Source organism: Nyctibius grandis, chromosome 9, assembly GCF_013368605.1.
Source record: "Nyctibius grandis isolate bNycGra1 chromosome 9, bNycGra1.pri, whole genome shotgun sequence".
Lineage (NCBI taxonomy): Eukaryota > Metazoa > Chordata > Aves > Nyctibiiformes > Nyctibiidae > Nyctibius > Nyctibius grandis.
In genome coordinates this window covers 27,758,952-27,785,851 of record NC_090666.1, presented here as the reverse complement: position 1 = coordinate 27,785,851, position 26,900 = coordinate 27,758,952, and the positions used below count along the sequence as shown (strand labels likewise).

Genomic DNA, 26,900 nt, shown 5'->3' with positions numbered 1-26,900 from the left:
GTGAATTTCTCCACCAACCTGCTTTTGCTGTCTTCAGCCAAGAACGTGACTTTCTGGACTAGAACATTGCCTATCTCTCCCACTAGCTGCAAGGGGACATCCCGCATGGTGTCCCCACAGTCAGCAGCGACCTTCTCTGTCTCCAGAAGGTTTTCAGTCAGGGCCTCAAAGAGTCACCATCATGGCTGATGTGTTCATCCCCTATTTCCCTGCTTTGGGAGTGGACGGGATGGGGCAATTTAACAACTCTGCAGAGCTCCCTACATTTGCATTTCCATGCCATGGGCACAAAAGGATGGCTACAACAGGCCGCTGCCCATCCAAGGGCTTCTGTGCTACCTCCTGGCAGCTCTGGCAGAGATGCCAGCTCATTCTGCAAACAATGGCATGCTCAATAGCTACAAACACGGGGCCACATGCTTCAAACCTTTGTTTTTAAACCTCTGAACGTCCATCTCAGTCTAGCCCCTACAAAGGCTTTAAACAGCGCAACGCCAGCAGATACCATGCCGATGGGATCCATCAGCAGTCAGCCATTACCTGTGATGTCTTTAACCAGTTCTTTGGCCCCAGCCTTTTCTGGAGTCATGGATGAACGGACACTTGCCACTAAGTCTCCAACTATGCCGTGGAGAGCGGTAAAATTCTCTAGGTTGAAAAGGTGCGTATCGAAGGGTTCGCTCGCTATTTCCTTTAACTCCCCTTCCACTGCATCCTGCACGCCGACCGCAAACATGTTTACACGGGCTGATTTAAGGACAGATGATGGCAGAGCCACATCACCCTGGGATTGTCCATCCGTTAACACTATAATAACCTGGGGGACGCCTTCACTGGCTCTGCTTCCAGCAGCTTTAGTGAGATGGTTCTCGATTAGGTACTCTAATCCTTTTCCAGTCTTGGTGCCTCCCCCCATGTAAGGCATGTTGGCAATATGGGACAGGACGTCTTGGGTAGAGGGGTAGGTATTTAACTGGAACTCTGTGTGGGGGTTTCCGCTGAACTGGACCAGGGCAAAGCGAAAATCATTTCCTCCCACATCTAAAGCTTTTACAACATCATACAGAAACTCTCGAACAAGTTGGAAATGTTCCTTCCCAATGCTCCAAGAGGAATCCACTAGAAATATTATATCAGCCACAGCAACGGTTTTGACAGCTTTAAAAAAACAGATGGGGGTTTAGGATTTTCTATCGGTCAGCACAAGCATGCCTCCTCCTCCTCCTCGCCCAAACAACCAACAGCCTCTTTCGCACGGTGAAATTGAAGCTTAGCTTCCCCTTATCGCCCGCAGCAAAATGAGAAGCGCTGGGGAAAAACCAAGCAGCCATCAGTGCCCTGACACTACAGGCATTGGGGGACAGGAGGGGACAGCATGCGACCTACCCTTCCCAGGGAGGGGGAGGCGAATGCTTCTCCCCTCCCAGACCCTCACCGCATGGGTTTGGACACCATCCCTGAGCCAAAGATGCCTGCAGCTTCACGTGTGAATTTAGGCTTGCTTAGCTTCTAGCTGCCTGTGGTCTCCTGCACATTTTTTGCTGGCTCAGGGTTCTGCTGCCTCCGCGGTGGTGCTCGAGGAAGGAAGGGCTGCTCAGTTTAAGCAGCCTGGGTGCTAGCATGAGTTTTCCATAGTTTTCCTGCTGCTAACCCCACCTCATGACACCAGCTCTGGCCCCAAAGGCACTAGCGCCTCTTCTTAAAAAAAACAAAGAGCCTTTCTGCAGGTTGGTGGCAATGCTCTTCTCACTGCAAAAAAGCCCTCCTACACATGCAAGGAGGGCAAAACAGCTCTGCCCAGGAGAAAACCCACTCGGGGCCACCCTGGGTGCACATCCCGCACTCCTGTCCCCTGCAGAGCATCCTCAAGGGCACGCCACTGGCCAGCGACACGCTCAGGTAGGCACCGCACGCATTGGCTAAGGTCTGGGCCCGAAAGGACCCTCAGCCGAGTGGGAACTGAGGAGCAGAAGGTAAACCACAATGTACCATCGACATGCATGTTAAAAAACAAACGGTGTGAACTAGCGGCACATTCATATGGAGGTGATGTCAGGTAAAGCAGTCCAGTCTTACCTGCTTGCTGCTGGGCATGAACCGAGCAAAAGCCTGAGAGTAGGAGGCAAAACATTGCCACAAAGGGCAAATGTCGGTGTTTCCTCATTTTGGTCTTTTATCTGAGTTTTCCTTTTATTGTCTTTGTTCCAAAGCACCCAATGTGAGACCTAATGGAGAAAGAGAAGAGTGAGAAACAGTGGCAGTGCTGGCCAGGCACGGGTGAGGCACAAGATCGAAAAGCCAAACCATGTGAGTTTGCAATGTTTTTTTGGCACTTGGGCAGGAAAAAGTTGTTTTAGTGCTGTCCAGATTCTGCTTCATAGCAAGTGTTTCTTTGGAAGAGGAATCGTCGCTCATATAATTGGCATTTAACCACCCCTGTGGATTTTGATGGCTTTATCCTTGCCCATGCTGCCCCAGGTAATACCTAATGTATAGGAAAACAGTCAGCCTAGGTTTCTTCCACCAACCCTCAAAATATATGATGGCCTCTCACCTGTCCTCCTTGGCCATGGATGACCAGCTGAAACATCTCAGCCAACACGTTCTCTCTTGCTGTTGCCGTTTCTTGTTTTATTTTTTACAAACACCAGAATAATAATTGCCCTGAATATCCCTCTTTGCCTCAGCTCACCTTTTCAGCTGTCCCAAACATACAAATGGAAATTTAATCACTCCAGATCCAAGTGAGCCGCATGATCTGGCTGTACAGCAAAAAGCCCTTGGACTCCCCCAAGCTCGCAGCCCCAGTGGTGGAATAGCCTGCGATGGCTGATCACATTTTGGAAAGGCACCAAGAATAATATTTTACATGTTGGAGCCAAAAATGTGATTTATGCAAGTTTCTTATCTGTGATCCACCTGGCAAGCCTTCTGAAACAATGTCTCCTTCAGGAAAGCTGTGTATCTGTTGTCATAGAGATGGCCAATTTATTATTTAATCTTCATTTCCAAGCCTTACAGAGCAGAAACCAGCAAGGCTTGCTTAACTAAGAAAATGTACTCCCAAAAGGGAATGCAGTGATTTAATACTTTTCATTCCCCAAAAGGAGCTCAGATTACTCAAGTGAGCCAAAAGTGATTCAAATACATCAAGATATTAACCAGGTCATCATAAAAAAAAATTAAAAATTGAATTTTCTCATTACCATCCTTGCCAACTCCATCAACCCAGAGAGTTATGACCAATACAAGAGCCTAAGAGGGTTACGAGGAAGACTAACCCCCTCTTTAAGGAAAGCCATGGTAGTTACACCGATGGCCATCATTGGCACAGCCAGAAATAGAACCAAGTGCTAGGAATTAGGGAAAATTTGGAAATAAACATCCAAACAGCTGATCCCTCTTCCACTGAAGAGATGCTCCTCAGGACTATCAGAGGGGGGGTTTGGTGGAAAGGAGAGGACAACATCCACCTTGTTTCCCGAAACCCGATGCAATCCTGACACTTCCACTGAATCCCTGTGTGTCAAAGCTGGGTTGGGGTCTGGTCCTTCTTGGGACAAGGGGTTTGCAGCGTTCGCTCTTCCATGTGCTCCAGATGGCATTTATGAATGCCATATAGCATGATTCAGGCAAAAGCTAGCCTCTGCCTTTCCCTCCCAACATTTGTGTATAGTAATAATAATAATGCCAGGTGGAGAGACATTTAATAGGCACCCAGAGCCAGCAGCTAGCATGCAGCATTAATTAAGATGTGACAAGTCTTCCCCGTTATTGGCAACTCCTCGATTTATAGAGGCAGCTGCTGCAGCCCAGAGGTATCGTTATCATTCATAAAAAGACTAAAAAATCATCCTTGTTAGCTGGCACCCATCCATCCCCCTGGCTTTCGGAGTCCAAGCCAAACCTCCCAGTGCCTCCTGTGGGAGCAAACCTGCTCTCCTGGACCGTGTTCTTGATTTACAGCTTGCTCCCAGAAAACTTAGTTTCACCCGAAGGACACATGCGGAGGGGAAAGCTGGGCTCTGCTCCCCCATGGGTGCGGGATTAGCCATGGGCATTGCTGCAGGGTTTGTCCCCTGAGCACACAAACACAGAAAGTTCTGTAGGTCCCAGGGCTGAGGTTTGCAAAAAGTACTGAGCTTGTGACAACCACCCATCCAACCCCACTGGAGCATCTCCCCTCTGGGCAGAAGCGGTTTATGGAAGAGCAGCAGGTTTTTTGAGCTGGGCTTGCCTTGCAGCATCCATTGGGAGTAAAAATGCTGCTAGCAATGAATGAAAAATGTGAAATAAAATGCACACTACCAAAAAACAGCCCGTTAAAATAATGTATGCCGTAAAAGAGCTAGTATTTCTTTTCCAAAACGCAGGAAGTTATGTTATCATCCTGTTTATTAGCTGCTGGCATCCTATCCCTCTGCAGTCACAACAGCTGGGGGATGAACAGCTTATCAGAACATCAAGATAAACCAGTGAAAATTAATGTCTTGCCAGCTAATAAATGACAGGACCGAAGCAAACATTTGGGGTTTTTTTGGTTTTAATGTTGAGCAGCTACAGAGAGTCTTACAGGCTGTTTATGGTCACGAAACACAGCAGAAGGGAAAAGCAAATCTCCCTGGTGCTATGAAATCTCCCCTCCCGCAGCACCCCCCATGACCCTCCCACAGTGGTGGGCAGCTGGGTTTTACATTGAATGGGATTTCCAAATTCAATGGTGGATCTATGCCTATATCCTTAGGGCTGCTTTGGCTGGAAACCCCTTGCCCATGTTCAAAAAGGAGCCTGGGGGAAAGCCAGGGCTGAGGCCACCTCCATTAGGTCCCTTTGGGTCATGGTTCACCCCAGAGCCTTGTGGCAGAGACACCACCGGCTGTATTTTATGTACCTCCATCCTGGCAAACCCAAACGGCTGAAAGTCACGACTCAGCCCTTGAGGCACCATGAGATAAACCCGGATATCACAGTGTATTAAAACAGCACTCAGTCTCAGCTTTGGTTTATTTGCCCTGGCCAGTTGGGAAATACAATGCTTTTTTCAAGCAATAATAAATTGGCAGTTCTTTTTGGTCACCTTCTTTTCCATTTTAGCCTTTAGGAGGTCTCCAGATCCATTTCCAGCTTTCTCTGTGACCTCCATCATGGTATTTTTAATTATATGAAAGCAGAGGGACTTGTTCATCAACAAGAGATGAGTTTAAGCATCATTCTTCCCCAAAACACCCTAAAATCACAGGAGCTGAGATTAGTTATTAAAAGGAAAGAAGCAGCAAAGTCTCACAGGAAGAGGTGGTTGATGTCTCTCAGAGACTGAATGATAACTTATGGCAAAGAGGAGCATTTAAGCACAGGTGTTCCTGATCAGGGTTTTCCCTTATATCCCTCCCCCCACAGCACCCTTATTAGCAAAGGAGGAGGAGTTGGGTGCTTGCAGGAAGGGGTGGATGAGGAGATGACCTTCCTGTAGGGGATGGCTCTAGAGAAGAAACAAGGACAGCATTTTTTCTGCAGAGGTAATGTGCTTCTTGGGAGGGTTTTGAGGGTTTGAATTAAAACTCTGCTCAGATTTGGTTTGACTGAGCCAACTGCAAGTCTCTGGCTCAGGGGGAAAGGTGGCTTGATAGTCAATGATATGACCCTTATTGCTTGGAGGTAGGTCTTGCTTGGCTTGCCTTGGTGAGGCACAACAAGTAACTTGCTTTGCTCAGTGTTTTCTTGCTTTGTGTCCTAAATTACCACTGGTCAGAGAAGCTGGAGGTGGCACCAGCTTGCAAAGGGTAGAGGATAAAACCAGGGATGTGAGCTTACGCTAATTCATTTTAATTCTTGATTATTGCAAGTATCTGTTTTGCAACTTTATTTTCCTGCATTGTTGTTATTTTCAATAATGTATTTTCAATAAGGCAATTCCATACTGGATTTTTTTTAATGAAAAATTCCTTGCAGTCCTAGGGAGTGAAAGCTCTGGTGGAGCTTTTGATATAACCAGTGCAAGTTGGAAAAAAATGCTGAAAAACACGACTATGGAGTGCCTTTAGAACAGTAATGCATTTTCTTGAACTGTTAAGAATTAGCACCAAAACCTGTGTAGCCAGTCTCTTAATAATTTATGTGCTAAAAGATTAACTCATGTAGTCTTCAATAATCTTTATGTCTGTCTAGAGTTTATATAGTGTGTAGTGACCTCTTAATATGACAGTATGTCCTCCCTTTCATCAGAAGATGTTCATCTGTTACTAATAATGCTTTCAAAAGGCAATTGTTTCTACTACTAATGCAATGAAGTGATTTCCTTAAATATTTTCCCCAGCAGCTATTTTTTGCTTATTGCATACTTCTCTGTGCATAAAGTTTGACATTTTACATATTTTTTTTTTATTTGAGTGGATGTTTCAAATTCACTTTCTAAGCAATCATTTGCTTGTGTGGGGAGGCTTTTTTTTATTTTCACTGGAGTGTAGTTAAAATAAAAATCTGTAAAAGTGCAAAGCAGATGAGTAGACTTTAAAAAAGCAAAACATAAAAGGCAGGAAAAAATTACTGCAGCTGTTATGTATCACTTTTATTCATTACATATGCCTCAGCTGGGCTGGCTGGCTTGGAGAGGGAGGGAAAGTATCTATGGCTTTGGTGTGAATAGAAATGTGATGTGTGTTGTGTGTAGATATGGATGGGTGCTATGGCAGGTAGAGGGAATAATTAATGTTGTTGCAAAATACCTCTTAAATCTGCACTCCCAACTGGGTCAGTGCTTCAGGCACTGATGGTATCTATTGTGCTGGACTGTAAGAGAAAGCAATCAATGGGATTGTGCAGCTTGAGTTGTTGGAGGGTTTTTCAGTACTAGCGTTTTGCAGTTGCTTGATGCTTTTCTTGAAGGCTAAAGGACTGAGCTGCACAGAACTGACTCTTGGTGTGGGATAGCCAGGAAATCCAAAATTAGCAATTTATTTGTGAAAATGGTTCCTGACAGTTATCCCTCCCAATTGCTGCTGCAGGGAGGTGAGCAGCCTCTGGGCAAGGGCAGAGAACCCAAAGCAAGTGTGGTAGGCAGAGCCATGACTTGTGTGCTCTTCTTCTGGGGACAAATGGCCTGGGTTTGGGCTTGGCCTTGGGCAGCCTGTGCAGCTTTGCTAGCTGGCACAGCCAGGGACCTTAGGGATCCCTCACTGCCCTAGCCCAAAGTACATGTGGTCCCATTTTCCTGCCCAGCCCCAGGGGCATCCCCTAAAAATAGCTTGACTAGAAGCCTGTAAAGCAATTGTGGCCATAAATTCCCTTTGTATGTGGGGTGAGTTGTCTTGTAGTGGGAGAAAGATGTGGTTTTGCACCTGGGTCCCAACAGCTTTTCTGCAAGGGGAACAGGCAGGATCAGAAGGAGGGCAAAGCATCATCCTGCAGATGGTGTGGGAGATGAGATGCTGTGAGCATCCTCAGACCCCTCTAAAAATCTACTCCATGGGGATGACAGGATCAAAAAATAAGGGGCCTCTGCCTTCATCTGCATGTGCTTTATGTGAATCTCCACATGCCTCATCATCACCCTGTTTCCCAACCAAACTGGTCAGCCTGAAATCCCCTTGACTTGGCTGTTCTCTGCTTACATGCATGACCCTGGGAGGCATCAGGAAAGCCACAGGGCTGCAGTAAGCCTTGCCAGTTCCTTGAAAGTGGATACTGGTCACCCAGAATGGCTATTTGCAGCCCCAGCTGTGGGATATATATCCAGTTGTGGCTGTGGAGCAAGCAAGGAGAGACATCTCCTGAAATCCCAGCATGGAGCCATGCTGGCACAGATTGCTCTCTGGAGGTGATGCATGCTCCTCTCTCAGCTGCATGAATCCCCCTCTTAAATTTCTCTGCATTGTTAAGAGCTCTGAGCTGGAGAAAATGTTAGCCAAAAGCCACTCCCAGCAGTGATTCAGGCACCTAGGAGGCTAAGTGCTGTGATTTTATTCATGTGAAATAGTTCAATCACCTTTGGAAAGGTATATAAGCCTCCCAAGCATCTAGACACCTGGCCACCTCTTTATTGTATGGCACCAAATCTTATCCAGCCTCCAGGGACAGCAAGGTTATTTCTAGAGACTTGGGATGAGCTGTATGGGAGAGATGCTGAATTTATTCACAGCTTTAAGGGATTGAGTGAAGCCATTTCAGTTTGCACCAGCTCTTCTGAAGGGTTTTCATTAACGTTGCTGCTATCTGACATTGATGGCACTGGGAAGATGATGGTTTTTGGGTTGAGGGCTGCTCCTGAAAACACTTATTCCTACAGAGGTAGACCTGAGCATTAAAAGCAAACAAGCCTAAAAGGGTGGAAAATCTTCCTGCTTTTGCAAACCACTTGAGCTCTGATTTTTGAAAACCAGTATTCTGCAAAGCGACAGAGTTATGTTGTGTTTATATCCTACCTGGGCAAGTTCCCTGGGTGCTAGCATTTAGTATGAATCACATATTCATTTCTGTTCTTATAAGCATGCTGTTGGCTCAAAATCTGGTTGTTTGTCTTCATCTGAAGACTGAGACTAAAATAGAGTAGTTAATAAGAGGAAAGGGAGTATTTGCTAAAAAAAAGGGAAACTCCCTCTAAGATCAATGACCCTTTATGTATAGTAACCTAAGCCTCTCCACCCAAACAAATCAGCTCCTTAATGTGGAACACAGATCACTTAAAAAGGTGGAAAAAGTGATGGGCATGCGGAGAGGTAAGGCTGGCCGTGATTCACAGTGGAGAGCAGGCAAGCAATGCCGCCCGCTGCTGTGCACACCCAGCACGGGGACAGGTTTGTTCGCTTGCTGCAAACCAAATGCATCCATGCTGGGAAAACACAGTCCAAGACTGGCAAGACTGCACAGTTACCAGAGTTTGCACTGACGGAAGGAATAAGATGTTCCCTTCCCTCCTGTTCCTGGGCAGGCACGTAGCAAAAGTTGAGAGGAACACTTTTTTTTTTTTTTCCTACTTGACATATGGGAATACAGTGGGGGCTGGTTTAGTTCACCCTGAAACTAGGGAAAGTTAATGCATTTGAATGGAAAATTGTAAAGATGCTTGAAAAAACAGAAAGGGAACCAGGGAGACTGCTGAAAAATGGAAAGGGAATGAATGATGAGGTGGCAGCAGCAAGCGTGCAGCCCTGTACTCCTGTCTTGGAAATGCCATCGCACCCCTAGTCATTGTCAGCCTCTCTGCAAAGACCAGGGTGGCATGAGGTTATAAGGGTAGGGACAGAACACCCTTTTTCCTGTGCTGTGTTGGTATCTCTGGTACTGCTAAGTCAAGGGATGGCACCAGGGAGATGCATAGTTGTGTCTCTGCTCCACCACTGCCTTCCTACATGACTTTGGAGAAGTCCCCCAGCTCTCTGAAACAGCCTGTGGCTGGAGATGTTCCTCTGGCCTCCACAAAGGTCCTAAACTGGATGGTTGTGCCCCAGTAACAGCACTATACAAGCACAGTAATTATCCAACCATAAACACTGATTATTTTTTTAAACCAGTAAGTAGTGGGGTAAAGCCAGAAGTTTGAAAAACTCAGCGTTCCTTCCCTGAGAGCATACGTGAATCATCACAGCCACCAGAAATGAGCTGAGAGTTTCCCGTTGCTCTCACTGGAACCAGAGTGGCTTTGGCTGCCTCTGCTCCAGCCTGGTTTTGGCCCATGTGCCTGGTCAGGAAACCAATTTGGCCGCAAATGATTCTCACCCCAGGCTCTGGTTGGGAAGGGAGAGCTTTGCTGAGCCAAGAGGGACAGTGGTGGGGTGTCTCCATGATTAGTCACAACCACCCCCTCAGCAAGAGCATCGCTGTGTGCAAAGCCCTGGGGAGCCAAGGGAGACTGGGGCTATGGGGGGGAAAAGGGTTGGGAGAGGCAGGAGGGAGTGCGGATGGGGGCTGTGGAGAGGGGAGGTGAGTTGGTTCCATGCAAGGCTGGAGAGCCCTTGGGGGGGAAAAATATCTGATGTTTGGCCAATTTTCCTCTCTGTGGATGACCTCAAGAGGATGAGGATTGTCCCTGGAGCCACAATGGTGCTGGCTCACCCTGAAGCAGTGGAGACATGCCTGGCAGCAGGATGTGTGTGGGGTGGACAGGCTGATGAGCATCTCTGGCCAGTTCATCCTACCTCACCTTGAGGCAGGAGGGGCAAGGGCTGCTATCAAACAACCCCCCAGTCCTGGGGGCATGCCTCAGGAGCAGGAAAGGGGCAGTGAGACATTCCCTTAGCTGGACTCCTTGCAGGGTCCCATTCATGCACTTACCTCATAGATCATTTTGGTTGGAAAGGACCCTTAAGATCATCAAGTCCAACCGTTAACCCAGCACTGCCAAGCCCACCACTAAACAATGTCCCTAAGCACCACATCTACACAGCTTTTAAATCCCTCCAGGGATGGTGACTCCACCACTTTCCTGGGCAGCCTGTTCCAATGCTTGACAAACCTTTCACCCTCCTTGTGCCCAAGCAGCTCCCCAAAACACTAAATGCCCTCCTTGGGGCACCCACCCCACTGCTACCCCGGGCATCCCACTCCCATGCCACCAAGCTGCTGCTGCAGTGATTTCAAGACATTGAAAGCAAACACTGTCCCACAGCAGCAGGGGGGGAAAAAACCCTGCTCAGTGCTTTGGAATGAATTTAATTCCCCTGTACTGGTGGGGCCAGGAACATCCCCATGCACCTGCGGTGCATCAGCTTGGTGAGGATGCTCCTGGTGTGAGCAAGCCAGCTGCATTGCTCTGCTTTTCCAAGTCAAAGCATGCCTAGGGGCAGCATTCCTCTGAGGACAGTCTTCTGTGCATGGGATGGGGTTTGCTCCAAGTGCCTTGAAAACTCCCCAAAGACTAACACCCTGCTGAGGAGGCGAAACGCAGCGCACGCAGCCCAGGCTCAGGGCTCCCGCGCAGAAAGCAACACTTACCCGAGCGAACCCAAAAAAAAAAAGTTGCTTATTCCAGGATTTTCCACTCCGAAGCACCTCTCACCCTTGCTTCATGGCGTGCTGGTGCTGCTCAGCCTGCACCGTCCCTGCTTGCCTTGCTCGGTGGGGTGCGAGCACCGTCAGGGCGAGGGGAATGGGGGTGTGCTGGTCCCCGCAAGACGGCCGCCGCGGGTCTGAGCGAGGCCGGAGGAAGCGGCTGGCGTGGGAGTGTCGGGGGGCCGGGCGATGTGGCGTCGCAAATGGGATCCAGATGGTTGGTGCTGGCGTTCCCAAGGCTGAGGTCAGAGCTGCTCATCACACGTGGTCATTCCCCCCCTGCCGCCTTCCACCCCGGGGACGCCTCTGTGCTGCGTGGGATCCCCTTCCCGCGCTGGCCCCGCCGTCGCCAAAACGCTTCTCCCTGTTATCGGCAAGAAAAAAATGTATTTAGAGGAAAAAAAATAGAAAAAAGCCCTGCAGGGTCACAGGAGCTGATTTAACGATGGCTTTGTGTTGGGAAGGGCTGGGCTTGGATGTCTGCAGGAGCCAGGATGTGCCAAGGACCATACCAAGTTACGCAGAGCTCCGACGAAGCGCCCTTTGGAGATGCTTGAGGCTGCAGAAAGCTCAGCCTCTTCCCCTGTGCAGTTACGAGCATCAGCGCAGGGGGAGAGAGTCTCTTCTTAATGCAGTTTACATGTAACAGGGATTTTTGTTACCTGCCCAGACGGGGAGGAAGAAGTGGGGGGATTCTGTTATAGCATAACTTATAAATAAAAGCCCATTAGCATAAAGATAAATATTTTAAAGTATATATAGCCTAGTGGGAAGTTTCAAGTAAAAGTTTAAAAGCTCCTGACTGATTTTTTTTTTTTTTTTTTTTTAAAAAAACCTATGTGCTTTGCAAAAAAACTTTTAACCTTTTATTAGGCAGAGGCTATCAGGCAGATTTGAGGGGCTAATTTTATTCCTCTGCCTAAAGCAACAGCATGTCACTGGCCAGAGTTAAACATTTCAGTCTGGACTGGGTTGTATTTTGCAAGAAACCATGGTATGGAAACATTAATTCTTATCTCTTGCCCTTGTTTGGTTCCATATAAGGCTGGAAGTGAGAGGGTGTCCCTACAATCAAATAGTCAAATTCTCTTCGTTTCAAATGGGGATTTATGATGTTTACTCTAGGGTTTGTGCTGTTGGAAAGACTAAGCCACATAAAGAAATAGCTGGAATGCTTCAGGAAAGTGCTGAGCCCTTGAACTGATGCAATAGCTCGTTTTAGCACTTGGCTTGGTGCTTGCAGAGCCTGAGCACCGACCTCGCAGGGGGATCCAGGGCAAATGTCCCCATGCGCCCCAAAGCAAGCAGGGTGTTGTGTCCCCCTCCCCAAACCTGGTGGGCTGGAGCTCAGAGGCAGGCTGTTCCCAAAGAATAAATAATCCTGGCAAAAGGGAGCTGCAGCTCCATGCTGGATGGTGGTGGGCTGAACAGGGGATGGAGGAAATGGGTTCTACTGGAAAACAATGACAAACACATAGCAGTGGCCAAGATGGGTGAGGGACAGCTGCTAAAGGATAAAATACGTACAATGGAGGTGCACTTTGCTGGCAGAAGTGTTCAAACCAAGTTATTTTCCTTCTAAATTGGATCGTCAGGAGAAGAGCCCAGCTGGGATGCTGCAGTGGCACCAGGACAGCCCCATAAAGCAGCAGCACATGGCCGTGGGCATTCTCACCCCATTGCCGCCATCCTACTGACCAGGCAGGCGCAGGCAATGTGCTGCCCTGCGTCTTCTCCTGCCTTTAGGCTTTCAGGCTATCACTTCTGTGCATCTCAGCCCTGCTGTCACCTTTACGATGCACTCAGGAAGAACTGCATCCACTGAGTGGAGTCCAGCAGTTCCAGTTTGCTGCTGCCAGTAGAAACCAGTATGGTTTGGTTGTATGAGCTCAGTAGCAACTGGGATCTGTATTGTCTTTACTTCAGATATGTGGATTTTTCTCTGTGGCAATGAAGGAGCACAGGAAAACAGTTTTAAGTGACTGGCAAAACCAAACTAATAAAACACAGGAAAGCTCCAGGCACCCCAGAACAGTAGTGAAAAACAGCCAAGATAGAGGATCGGAGATAAATAATGTAACAATATTGGCAAACCGTGTATGACCTGCATTGTATGCCTATCGCAGCTTGATTGAGAACATATTTAAATTGGAAGTCAGAATTTATTCTTTCCACAATGCGGAATTCGTCTTAATATGGTTTTAATATTGAAGTGACTTTTACCAAGGGCTCCAGTAATTAAATGAGACCACGAGAGGTCTCGAATTCCCATCTGATTGCCTTTATGACTGTAATAACCAAGCTGAAAGGTTTTTCCTTTCCAAAAAGGGGCTTTGTAGCTGGTGCATGGGGGGAGAGCAGCCAGCCAGGATGCTGAGGGTGTTTTAGGGTAGAGTTTTTTTTTTTTTTTTCCCTTCCACTCATGATCCTTTTGAGTCCTTCCTTTAGCAATTTCTTCTATATTTGCATTGATGACCCCCTGCAAAGTGATCCCCATCCTCTGTGGCAGCAACGGGGGACCTGGGCAGGTCCTGACCACGGCTGCTGCGACATCCCAGGGGAGAGTGAAACCCCTGGGGAAGGGGTAACATCTGCAGGGACAGACTTCTTCCCATCCCCAGACACCAAACAAATGCTCTCTGATAATTAGTAAAAGACTGAGTTGCATTGCACTGGTAATTTCTAAACTTAGTCCCAGCTGTCTCTAGCAAGATTTCCTCCCTGGTGTATTAATAACTAGACATGATTAATGCAATGAGTCAGGAAGAGAGTTTTGAGGAATTCTCTTTCCACCCACGACAGAAAAGCCCTGTGTGCTACATCCTCGCCCAAATGCAAAAGCGACCTTGATGTCCTTCCATCCCCGGAATAAGGGTCTCAGCTTGTGACCCTTAAAAAAAAAAAAATAAAAATCAGTGAAATAGGCAGTGTGTGGTGAAATTCTGCAGTTCTCTTCTGTGTGTAAGTGCATTTCAGCTGGGCCATTTCCACCAGCAATTTACGAAATGCTCCATGAGCACAGGGCGGTCGGCTCTGGGTCACGCATGCATGGGGACACCCAGGAACATCCTGCCTTGGCTTCATCCTTGAGCACCATCTGCTGGCTTTTCCTCCAGGGACTCCTCAGACATCCACCAAACCCAAGGTCACCTTCTTACCCTCAAATAAAACCTGTTCCTGCAAGACAGGGCTGCTGCTTACTCTGAAATTAGTGGGTACCCCCAAAACTGAGGGTTGCTTTGCTCTTTCTTCATCACCAGCCTGAGTATCTGCACAGTGGGCTGGAGGCATGGGGTCTGGCCATGGCCCTCACACAGCTATTTTGAAGAGTAAGTTCTTCTGCTTGCAAACCCAGGCAGAGAGCTGCTCTGCTAAAACAAGGGCAGGGTTGCAGATTGAATTTTAATTTTGCTCGCAATAGATGATTTTCATTCGTTCTGAAGGATTTGCCGTTGCTTTCATCCAAATGCTTCCCTCACCACCAGCACCCCAGTTAGGAAATGGTCCAGGAAATATTTTTTTGAAGTTTTTATTGGTTCTGCTTTTCTCCTACACTTTCTGTTTGTCTGTCTGCCTCTGTGCAAATGTCTCCTGATGTATTTGTGCCATGTTCGATACCACCCTTGACTTAGAAACAGCCAGGCGGAAAGGGCAGGGAGCATCTCTAGAGCATGCAGAGAGGGTGGGGAGAAAGTGAACTGGGCAGGTCAGGGTGGGAATTAAGGCAAGAGAAGAGCCACCCTGCTCTGCCCTTCCCATTGCACAGCCCTGGTGAAGAAATTAAAACACTGCTGCAAAATCTCCGTCACATCCTCAAGAATGAAGTTGTGATAGCAGGTTCAAGGCAGGCTGCACTGGGAAGGGACTTGGGAAAGCCTTGGGGATGCTATGAGCATCCCAGCAAGCTGGGCTTAATTTCAATCAAGGGTGTATTTCCTAATTGGCACCAGGGGAGGGAGGTTTCTGCCCCAGCACAGGTTGGTGGGATGGATATTAGTGTGTTCCCAGGGCTCCCTGGGGATCTCTCTGCCACTGGCTGCATGGTTACAGGTAATTTCCCTGTTCTCTCTCAGCTCCGTAACTGTAAGATAGTGGGGTTTGCCTCCCTAGCTTGTGTGAAGGGCAAAAAAATGGGGATACTTGTGACTGCTGCAGGGGAAAGAGCTGTCTTGTGCAGTTGGGCGTATGCTGGAGTCTTTTGATCTTGGTTCTGACAATTTTGAAAAGCAACAGCAGGAAAAGCCTTAAGAATGAAACCAAAAATTTCAGCATCTCCTGTGAGACTGGGGGAAAAACCCTCCTGGGAGGAGAAATGGTTTAGGGCTAATTGAAAAGTGGTTTCCTTCCTTTCTTCCCTCTTCTTAAGTGTTATCTTTTAAAATCAAAGGTTGTCTTCATTTAGCCCGCACCCAGGGCTAAACAATAACAGTTTTTCTTTCACCCAGTGTCTGTTTCCCAACTAAGGAAGGAAACTGGGGAAAAGGAGACTTGTGGGTTAAAATTAAACAGATTTAGTAAAATAAAGAAACCAATACAAATGCTAACATGAAACACACAAAAGTATACTTAGCTACAGGTTGCAGCAGGTTGTCCAGGAATACCAATTGCCAGCAATGAGGAAAAAGGAAGGCCAGCAGAGAGGAGAGCAAAAACAGCCCCATCTCTCCCTAGCAAGCCCTCCCTTTCATAGTGAACTTGATGTCAATGATATAGGATACACCTGTGGGCCAGCCTGGGTCAGCTGCCCTGGATTTAGCTGCTAATGGCTCTGATCACCATGGCTGGCCAAAAACTGAAACAAAATCCCACTGAAACCAGGACAAAGGTGCAATAAAAGCTTCACCTAGTAGGTCTTATTAGGAGTTATTTTTATTAATATTATTATTAATATATATTATTATCAGAGTTACTGAAATGCATTGTGCTGTGTGTCTTTTTTTTTTTTCCGCCAACTCAAAGCTTTTAAAAATCCCTGTATATGCTAGAAAACATTTTTCTTTTGGTAAATCTGTGATTTCTGAAAAGGATGCCTGTTTTGTTGCAACATTTCTGAGGTTAATACTGCTAATAAATCACAGCAACAGGCTAACCCCAGAAGCAGCAATAAAAGCAAACCTACACCAGGGCTGTCCGTAATCTGAGTGTATATAGACTCTTAATGTATGGCCTATAGGAGAGACTGTAACTCAAAGAAACGTGGAGCCCTGACCAAGTGCATCCTGCAGAAAGCCCTCCTGCTGGAAGGGCTTTTCAGTGTCTGCAATGAAAAGGAACAAACTGCTCCCAAATATGTAAATAATGTGAATATTTTCCCCTCTAACGCAATGCGCAGCTTGTGGGTCAGTAAACTGTAATGTGAACTGTAACGCTCAGCTTCTAGCAAAGATGCTAGCTGAGCACTTTTTGAGAATAAAAGATAACTCTGGGAGCACTCATGAGATGTGGTTTGGCCAACACGGACGTTGCTTTGGGTTGCTGCTGTTTTCTTGCGTTAGATACTTCCAGGTGATGCCTTGCACTAAGGGATCAAAAAAACGTTTCAAAGTCTTGGCCTCTGTGTCCTGTGGCACCTTCAAAGTCCTGTGCTGCATAAAAAGCCATTTGAAACAGGCTGTATTTCAACGGTTCAATGAAAATTCCCATTTTGTGATGGAAATGACTGTTGCTAATCACTGGGGAGAGAAGTGAGGTGGCTTGAAAAGAGCTGGCATCGGGGAGGAGCCAGAAATACTCGCTGCCCACGCAGACGGGGTGATGTAATGGCAGATGAGCCAAAGAGGAATTATAGGGAATTATTCATACCCGTGAATGAGCATTATGTTGGGAAGATGTGGGAGGGAAAAGACCTGAGGGTTTGCTGTAGCCAGTTCATTGGAAACCTGTGGTCATTGTGCACCAGCGGTAAGGAGAAAATATCGTGTGTTATGCTAAGAGGGAGAGGACAGCACTGGAAATGTAAAGCTCGCTATTGATGTACCACATATCCCAGTCCCCAGGAGGTATATTCCCATTAGGGTTCCCTATTAAAGGAATAAGAATATATATTTTTATCTTGCCCGTGTGGGTTTTTCCACAATAAATGGAGTTTTTCATGAGTGGCTCTGCTTGCGGGTAGGGTGAGAACAAAGCCCAGGGGAGCAGCAACGCTGGAGTCTGAAACACCCCCTGGGGTTCGTGACCCACACCCCAAGATCGCTGGGGCTGCTGCTTCTCCCCTGGAACTCCAGGTCCTTAATTAGCTCTGGCCATGCTTTCCTACCAGGTGATCTGCCAGAAACACTTGCTGCTTTTTGATCTTTGGAGGTGATGCTAAGTTGAACAGGATTAATTCAGCTGTGAAAATTGGGCCACTCCCCTGAATTGAAGAGAGCTGTGAATTAAGGGGAGAAAAAACCCCACATTTTGCTCAAGGTGATCCCATAGATTTGAGCAGGCTTGAATCCCCACTCCCCTCTCCATTTCCCACATCATGCATCTTCTCGGTTTCTTCCCTGGGCTTAACTCCTTCAGCTTCATCCCGCACCTCATCATCCTTCCATGGTCTCTCAAGCCTTAAATATAGGACATGTATTTTCTTTCCTGAGGTGTGAGTGGTTGCAGCAGCTGGCAGGGTGCTAGCAGCATGCTCCCCTACCTGGGGAGGGTTGTGGTGGGCAGAGGTGGATGCTGATCCCCGGGGCATCATGGATCTGCTGCGACACAAAGGGTGATACCATATTTTCTGGTGATAATAAAAAGTAGCATTAGTTACTGAGCATCCTTGCATTGCGTTGCATCCTGGCATTGCTGTTGCTAAACGTACCCCGGGGTGGGACGTACTTGTTTCTCCTCCGTGAGGGGGTCCTTGCTGTCCCCAGCTGGGTGGCACAGGGCTTCTTGTGCCAAGGAGTCCTGCTGGGTGGACACAGGGGTCCAGGCTGTGTGATCTTGCTTTCTCCCTTATAAACATCCCATGGCTTGATGGGGAACTGATATAAACAGCATCTCTGCATCATAGCTGTTTTGTTTGGAATTAGCATTAAAAAAAAAACACCCCAGGAAATAGCATGTACGCAGTCAGTATGTATTTATTCCTTGGGGGTTTGTTTGTGATTTGCACTGAGCGTATGGAACAAGCTGTGCTTGAGATGTGTGTGTCTGAGGCATCTGGAGACACCGAGTTCCTAACAAGGAGGTAAAACTGTTGTTTCCACTGTGCTGTTCACCACTTTGGGTAGACCTTAGGAAGCATGATTTGGGAGATGATGAATTTTCCCCTGCAAATGGCTGGAGATCCTTTGGAAGCTAAAAGGCCAAGGCTTTTCCCAAATCCATCTAGAAACTCACCTGAAGGATGGGTGCATTTCTGGCTGGTCTAGGCAATTTTCAGAGCAATGTGTTTTTCCGCATGAGAGCGGCATCAGAAATGTGGATGCAACCTTAATCTTAAAACAGATAGTTTTTCTTTATGCAAATATAGGTTCCTTAGCACTGCCAGGTTATTCACACGCAATCAAATGCAAACCAGTAAGTGGAATTAGCTTCAATACCAAATTAAGGTCTTTGGGGGGGGGGGGAACCTAAACTCACCTGATACAAAGCTGCACAAATGACCAGATATAAGCTCTGACTTAAAATCTGGGTACAATGGGTTAAAAAAAAAAAAGCTTTTCCCCAGGCAAATAATGTGTTAAAGAATGCTTTTTTACTGAAGTTTCTAAGTTTGACAAGTGGTTTTGTTGTTTGTTGCTTTTTTTTTTTTTTTTTTTGTGCTGAGGAAGCCAGGCTGGTTTTGCAAAGCTAAAGGAGAAGCTGAGTCTCTTTGCCCTGTAGCTCAGTTTTGGTGAGCAAACATTGGCTGCAGAGGCTCAGGAGGTTATGGAAACATCTCCCGAGTACTGGACAACCTCTGTGGCAATGAACGTTTCCCCACCTGCAAATTTAGGCATCCCTTTGGGCAACTGCCTCCTCCCACAGGCACTTGCAGCCCATGGGCTGGGGATGTCCCTGGATGTGAAAGATCAACCTGTACCAGGGCAGGAAGAGGTGGGGATGGCTTTGCATGGTTACCGTTGCTGTTTATTACCCTTTCCAACCGCTCATGGCAGGAAACGAGTGGAAAAAAAGCCTTCAGCGCTCCGTATAAAACTCAGAGCCAGCAGGCTTGCCAGCCTTACTGATGTCTCCTCCGTCAAACGTCTCATTCATTCATTCTGCGGTGGGGACACGTGAAAATCGCATCATTTCCCCAAGGCAGAACAACAGCACGCTTGTCCCTAAAAATCCCCACACTACCTAGCAGCAAGTCACCTGTCAACTACAAGCAAGCTGGAACAGGGATGATCTTTACGGGACCGAGCATCTATGCAAGTAAAACTCATCAGGAGTTAGCCTGAGTGCCAGCAAAGCCTGATGGAGTTGTTCTGGCTTCCTGTGGTCCATAAATAACATGGCCAGGCACGCTGTTCCCTTCCCTCCATGATGGGACATCACCACTCCTATGGAGGAGGCACATGGAGAAGGTGAGTCCATGGTAGATGATCCTAATTTCTTGCTCCCAAACCAGCTGCAAACAGGCACTCTGTGCCATCACCCCAAGGGTTTGCCCACAAAGGTGAGCTTTCCACTGGCGATGGCAGAGTCCAGCCTGGTCCTTTCATCTGAACCTACTCTCCTGAGCTCAGACACTGGAGCTTTTGAACATATCGAGCCTGACCAGCTTTCACAGGGGATGTTTCATGCTCTTGCCAGCAAGTACAGCTGAAGTGTATCTAATTCAAATCCCTCCAAATACATATAACCTCCACCACCCCATCCCAGTCTCAGGCTGTCTGCAGGGTGAGATGTTTTATTGTGAATTTTCAAAGTGGGGATGATTTGGAGCCGGACTGAAGGTGAATATGTTGGGGGCTGTCCACCTTCTACCAGGTAATGAGTCGTTTCAGAAAAAGATGGATCAGTCAAAACTCTGCTTTTCCAGTCTCATAAGTGAGGTGGGTTAGCAAACATTCTCCACCTTAAACACCCTTTCTCCATCAGCAGAGCCTTGCTGGGCACAAAAAGCCATTATTTCAGACCATTTCTGGGCTTTTTAAAGATGCAAAAACCTGCAACCCAGGAGATTTGACAGAGTGCTGCTGCCCAGCAAGGGGGGCACATGCCAGGGCAAGGTCTTGTATCTGAGATAACTGATGCTCCAGCTCAAAGCCCAGCCTTATCTCCACGGGATGCACCAGTGTGCATCCGCACTTGTGAGACTGGAGACTGCGTACCAATGAGCTCCTCTTCGGGGATGGGTCCCAAAGCTTAGATCTTCTTGCTTTACTCTGCGTGTGATTTTTCCTGCTTTATCTAACACTCGGGGGTCTCTGGTCCTTCAAACAGAGGAGAAGGATGCCAAGAGGCCAACAAGCACCATCCACAAACACCAGCATTTCTTTCATTTGTTTCCTCTCCCAAATCACAGTTAATCTGCATTAGGCTTCCTCCTTGCCTTCAGAGCAACCTAATACTTTTGAAGGTTTTTTTTTTTTGTCCTCTGGCACTGACATCTTTGATTCCTTAATCTATCAAACTTATTGTTCTTGAGTAAGAAAGACTCACATCCAGCCTGGCTGCCGTTGACATGTGTTTTTGTTTTGCGGGGTCTCGTGCCAGCAGCATCTCGCATGGAGGACAGGTTTTCTCTTGCCACCTGTTGTGGAGCAGCTTTGGCAGGGAGGCGGTGGCAGGCACTGTGGGGACATGGACCTCCCCAGCTTTTGCTTTGTTTGCAAGGAAAAGGTAGAGGTACTGGCAACAAGGACAGGCATTTGGTGAGTTACTGTTCTGGTCAGTGCTCCCAGGAAAGTGAAATGCTGGTAGGTTGCCAGCTGTCCCAAAGTCACTCCTAACGTGAGTCAGACATGAAGGTAAAAGCTAAATGAGTTCGTTGCACTCAAACTCAAGGCTCCAGAGATGCATTACCCTACCTGGCATGGAAAACCAGAAATACAAGAGGAGATCGCCTCTTACAGCAGCACGTAGATGCCCCTCCACCTCCTGCTCTACCAAGACCTGCCAGCACACCTGTGGTGCCATCAGCTGTGACCCGATCCTCTGGCTGTGTCCTCCAGCCTCTCCCCCCAGAAACAGCCAGAGATGAAGCAGAGCTTGTCCTTATGCTTGGCTTTGAGGAAGCATTGTGGCAGGACCACCTTTGCTACTCGCTCAAGGTGCTTATTTTGGGTGCCTATCCCAAACCTCTCTTGCTGTGCTGATTCAAGGTGAAGTTATCACCACACAGAAAATAATAATGCTATATATTGGGTGCTTGCGGTCCTTTTTTGCCTGTAAGGGAAGCATTATCTACTGTGAATTAAATGCTGCTGGCAAGCTGGGGCTTAAGCCTTAGTGCCTGGCCCTTCCCAACCCATATGTCCAAAATCACATTGAACACAAACATGGAGAAGACAGAAGCAACTTGCAGCTGTCTCTGGGAAGAGGCGAGATGAGCACCCTGCTGATGGGCTGTTGAGGCAGGGGGTTAAATTCCCCTGTACCCCACCATCTGCTCCAACTCCTCACTCTGGTCTCAGCGTGACATCCACCAGGCTGCCCCTAACCTTCTGCCTCAGTGAGGGCACCTTCTCTGGTGACAACAGCATTTTGGGTGCTAACAGTGAAAGGATGTGATGCCTGTCCGTGCCATATTTACATATAATAAATGCATAAAATACATGTATTAGACTGCAGCTGAGAACCCTGTCTCCTGCTGGAGACCCCTCCAGTACAGGGCACGCACCTTGGCAGCTCCAGCATGATGGAAAAGGCCGTATCCTGCAGAGGCACAGCCCAGGCTACAGCATTGGAGTCCAAGGCTGTCCATCAGCCTTTCCAAATTGCCATTTTCCCACCAGAAGGTGAGCTCTGGCAGGGCATTTACATGATGCCCAAACCAAGGAGAGGATCCTGCTGCATGGCAGCTCATGGTCCAATCTTTGGGCCATGGTGCTGTGACAGCTTGGTAGAGCACCCCACTCCCTCTTCACCTCTAAAACCTGGCACCAAATGGGCATAAAAATACCAGTTGGTACCCCTGGTTAAAGGGAGAGTGCCAGGGCAGAGAGCAACCCGCTGCAGAGCTAACACCAAAGGGTTTTTGTGGATCTAAAACACTGGTTCAGTAATTTGACCTCCTCCTCTGCTGCAGCAGGGAGGCTTTGGTGGAGCAGGAACATGCAGTGATGTACAGAGTACAGCATGTACGTCCCTCGTGCTGACAGCAGCATGTTCTCACTAATTTCTCCGTTGAACTATATCCTGGAGCAAGGCTGCCGCTAACCTCCTTCTCGCTGTGCCACAGAAGAGCGCAAGCCTCCTCAGAAAACATCTGGTCACCTACTTTCGCCAGCTCTCTGCTCTGCAAGTCTTTGGATCAAATTAGACGCTCGTGGGCTGAATGAAAAACCATTGTAATCAAAATAATCCCCCACCAAGACTTGCATGTTGGTGCAGGCAGTGAGGATGTCTGCAGGGTGCTGATGCTTCATTTCCCTGGAAGGGTTGATCTGGTCGATGCCTTAACAGTGGGAGGACCATTTCTGGTGAGGTGATGCAGTAACTGGATACCTGGAGGGGGGATGCTCTCCCTGCACCTACAGCATCATCCTGGCAGCTGGATAAATCCCCCATGAATGGGAACAAGCTCAGAGTGTGTTCAGGGATCATCTCTGTGTCCAACATTTCCCAAGGCTTTGCTGACTCTTGTGATGTTTTTGGGGCTTGGGGTATATTTATGTGGCTTTAAGCTGACATATATGGCTGTAGAGATGTGAGGTCCTGTCTTGAGGAGTGCCTTGGAGGCAGTGGTTTCCTCCAGCTGTGCTTTGGTGGAGCCCAGGAGCACTGGTTTGGGTCAAGGCTGTGCAAGGTGCTGTACAAACATAAGATGGGAAATGATCTCGGTCCCCAGGGGTTCTCAGTCCACAAAGGACAAGACCAAAGAGGTCAATGGCACAAAGAAGAGGGGGAAAACACTCCTTTTCCCCCCAAACTGAGTACTTCCATATCACAAACTGGTGGCCCACAGGCAGCATAACAAAGGTAGAGCTGGCCATGAGGTTTTTTAACTGGGGGGGAGGGTATTTAAAGGAAGATGCTGCAGGGGGGTCTAGATGTACAGCAAACAAGGGTCAAATCTTCTTTGGTATTTAACAGCAGGAGCGATTTTTTTTTTTTTACAGAAATGACCTGAAACCCTTCACAGAAATGCCAGTTTGGCATGTATTCCACTAGGATGAGGAATACCAGAAAGAGAGAGGAGGAGATTTGGTTTTTTTACCCCCTGTAAGAGGCCAACCCTGGCTGGACTTCACCAGTCATGGGACAGCAGTTGGGATTTTCCTTCTCTACCAGGAGAAGGAACAGGGAGGAGAAAAAGGCAATTGTAAGCCCTCCCCAGAGGTTGGGAGAGCTTTCCAAAGGTAAAAAAAAAAAAAAAAAAAGGGATTCTTAAGAGGTGGTGTTTGTTTCTTTTCCATGGTTTAAGCTTTTGGAAGGGTGGGGAGGACACCTCTCTGCTGACAGTACCTGGCAAGAGAGCTGTGAAAAACTTGTTTATGAAAGAGAAATATGCAGTGTCTTCAGTTCCAGACAAAACTCCCAGTGTTTTGTCTCTGTGCCTGGCCCCAGGCCGGGGCAGTGGAGCACGCAGAGTGTGCCTGAGCTCGGGAGGCCAGGCTGAGCTGCTCCTGGGCGTAGCATCGACAGAGACCATGGTTGCCTGAGGTTGCAAAGGGGGTTTTCTGCAGAGGTTCTTTAGAACAAAGTTCCTGGCCCTGGTTGATAGGAAAAAGTCAGGTAAAGCATGAACCCTGCTCCTGGCCCAGAGCTTGTTTGAATGATGCTTTGGATGCTTCCACCTTTGGGTGATGGCAGATTTTCTTTCTCTGAACGGACTGAGGAGGGTGGCTTCAGCATCCAGAGCTGAGGAAAGCACCTTCAGCCTTGAGGTATCGTTTGAGGTGATGGGGGAGTTAATATACTTGCCAGTATTAATATTCTTGCTGCTGGGCTTGCAACCAGGAGAGAGTGAATGGGAAGACATCAAGATGTGCATCAGGGACAGAGTTTTCTCTCGAGATTAATGTACAGATCAGAAATGGGAGCGCTCAGCTTGGGAGCAGCAAAAAGCGAGCTGCTTTTGCAAAGAAACAACCCTTTTTGATGTACAAATTCCCTTTTCGTGTGCTGGCTTCCCATGCTTGCTGCCTGTATTTTTTCCTGGAGTCCACGAGGTGGCACAAGGAAACTGCCTCTCTCCAGAGGAGCATTCCGGGTGCTGGGGCTCCCCAAACTGCACCTTTCGGCACTGGGACTACACCAGCAACTGGTTGGGGGGGCTTCAGCTCTAGCCTCCAGCAGAACTGGAAAAATCCTATGTGGGGTTTATTCCTTCTCAGCTCAAGCAACGTTATGCTGGAAAGGACGTGCCAAGCAGGGGGATGTGCAGCATGATTCTTTTATTGTTGTTGGGTGCTTGCAAAACAAGCAAGGATGGGGGGCTGGTGATATTTTGGCTGCTGTATCCATGTGGGCATACCTCCCCTTCACCATAGCTGGTCAGAGGGGCCCTTCTGATGTTGAGTACTGATACAAAAATCGGAGATCTCCAAACCCCCTTGCTTTCTAACTTTCCTCACCGAAGTGGGAAGCTAGGTGCGGCTGGGTAAGAAGTCCGAAAGAAAACTCAATAACACCAGAGTGTGTTATTAAGCAGGCATTCTTTATTGCAGCGCTGGGCAGCACTGGGGATTATCCACCATGAGTGCTCCGCCGATTTTGCAGATTTTCAGAGATTATATACCATAAAGTTATACATAGTCATAAGATTCCCAATAACTCATTTGCATAGTCATGAGATTTCCTGGAACTCATTAATATATGTAAATGTCCGTTCCGCATGCGCAGTCGTTTTCTCTGGTGGTCGTCAGGGGCCTTCAGATGAAGGCTTATAGTCTTCCTCGCTGTGTTCGCTAACTGACCCCTGCTTCTGCGCAAACTCAGTCCAGGGATCACGTAGGTCACATAGGCTGTGTCCTTCAAGGCAGCTGTTGCAACTCCCTTATCTTTAGGTTTCTGTGCCTCTGTTTTCCCAAGGCCAAGTTGTCTAAAGTGAAATACAGCCATCCTAATTAGAAACTATCTTTTCAAGGCCCAGTTGTCTGAAGTGAGATGTACCCACCTAAATTAAAAAAAGGCTCCCCTTTGTTTATTTATATAACTAGGTTAGTCGAATGTCTAAGGTATTTACAACATCCTCCTTGTTCTTGGGGCCCTCAACCTTTTCAGTACCCATGATGTTCCCCAGCCCCAGGGGCACCCCAGGATGAAAGCTGAATTACACCAGAAAATCCGCAAGAAAGCGAGCCCAGCTCTGGCTGGAGCTTTATCGGAAACGCCAGTGAAGGAGGAAACCACAGCTACGGCCGCACAGGAGGTTGTCATTCTTTTATGAAGTAGAACGTGTTTTCTGGCTGCCAAGGGCTAAAAATCTTCCCTTTTTCTATCAATCCAAGGACAACGGCAAGACAGCTCTGCCTCTCCTGCTGCTCACCACCTTGGTGCTTCTTCTCATGTCTGGAGTTATGAGAAGACCCTGTTGTAGCCTGCCAACTTTGTCGTGTCCCGCAGACCATCCTTTACCCCTCCAGCCAGAGTATTTCTGGGTGGCAGCTGCCCTCTCTAGACCAAGGGAGTCATGCCCGCTTCAAGCCACCAAAAGTTAAGACGCTTCAATTTTGCACCTCCCTTTGAATGAAAAAAAAACCCCGGCTGCCATTTTGAACTGTGCCATAACTGCCTTTCCTGCACCAGCCCGCTCCTGTCGTGGCTGTTATTCTGGGGGCGAAGCGGGCTTGGCAGCTCGGACGGAGGGGACAGGACTCATGTGATTCACCCAAACGCACACAAACACAGCCAGGCTTCTGGTTTCCCCTCCAGATTCCTCGCTCAGCCTGCCTCTGGCTGGAGGAAAAGAAAAGCAGCTTCTGTTCGTTTATTATCGGGTGTAACAAGAGGGTGTTGATAAGCAGATAACTTATCTGAGCATCTCTGGCAGCCGAGGGAGATGAGCTGTATCCCGCGGAGCCAGCGTGTCACGGGTAGTTTGTGTGGTTTAGAGCTTTGCTGGGGGGGTACTTCATGCCAGCTTGCTTCCTTCGCCTGCTTGGTGCTGTGCAAGTCGCTAGGCCTGTGTTTACATCTGCAGGGCCAACGTCTCGCTTTGCTGAAGGCTTTTTTAGGTACGGGGAGGTGATGAGGCTTGCAGAGGCTTTGGAGAGGTGTATGGCGTTTTGCAGACTAGAAGGCACCTAAAATCTGTCAGAAACAAAGGCCTCTTGCCCTGCCCATGTGGCTGGTGTGGCAGAGGTGCTACAGAGGATGTAGGTTAGGATCTGAGCTGGGGGACTTTGGCGCAAAGCTGCTGCTGAGGCTCTAGCTGGGACCTTCGTGGGCGATGTTGAGGTGAAGGACCTCATCCCTCAGTATTCCCACCACCAAGCCCATGCTACAGCAGGGCAGCGATCTCGAGTGCAAGCTCGCAGAAACAGGAGGGGCAGGCAGAGCCCAGCTTTGCCCCTTGGCATCTCCTGCAGCCTCCCTGTGCCCCAGACAGGTCTGCTCAGGCACAGACAGCCCTGCCCCAGCCAGAAAGCCCTGCCCCGCAGCATGGAGCCTCAGGGCTAGGTAAGTCTCTGAGGATGCTAGGTTGCACTGCCACTGCATCATATATATAAAATATATATGTAGTATTATATAATGTGTGCACCCCACCGTGATGCAAGTACCTCCGGCTCCACCCAGGTGAGCCGCACCCCAGGGCGCTGGCCCTCAGGGGTAGGCTGTGAGCGATGGAAAAAGGACGAGGGCTGGATACTGGCTCCACAGCTTGGCAG

General features: G+C 48.1%; 1 protein-coding gene across 1 annotated transcript in view; it reads right to left on the bottom strand.

Annotated features, from left to right (window-relative positions):
* COL6A3 (collagen type VI alpha 3 chain) overlaps positions 1 to 11,107 on the bottom strand; it is a 64,467-nt gene extending 53,360 nt beyond the window's left edge. Inside the window, exons 1-3 of the mRNA XM_068407472.1 lie at positions 10,927 to 11,107; positions 2,077 to 2,225; positions 541 to 1,158 (exon numbers count right to left, since the gene is read on the bottom strand). Of these exons, the coding sequence (XP_068263573.1) occupies positions 541 to 1,158; positions 2,077 to 2,164 (706 nt within the window). The 5' untranslated portion in view covers positions 2,165 to 2,225; positions 10,927 to 11,107. The remainder of the gene's footprint in view (positions 1 to 540; positions 1,159 to 2,076; positions 2,226 to 10,926) is intronic.
* Positions 11,108 to 26,900: the final 15,793 nt, after the last annotated feature.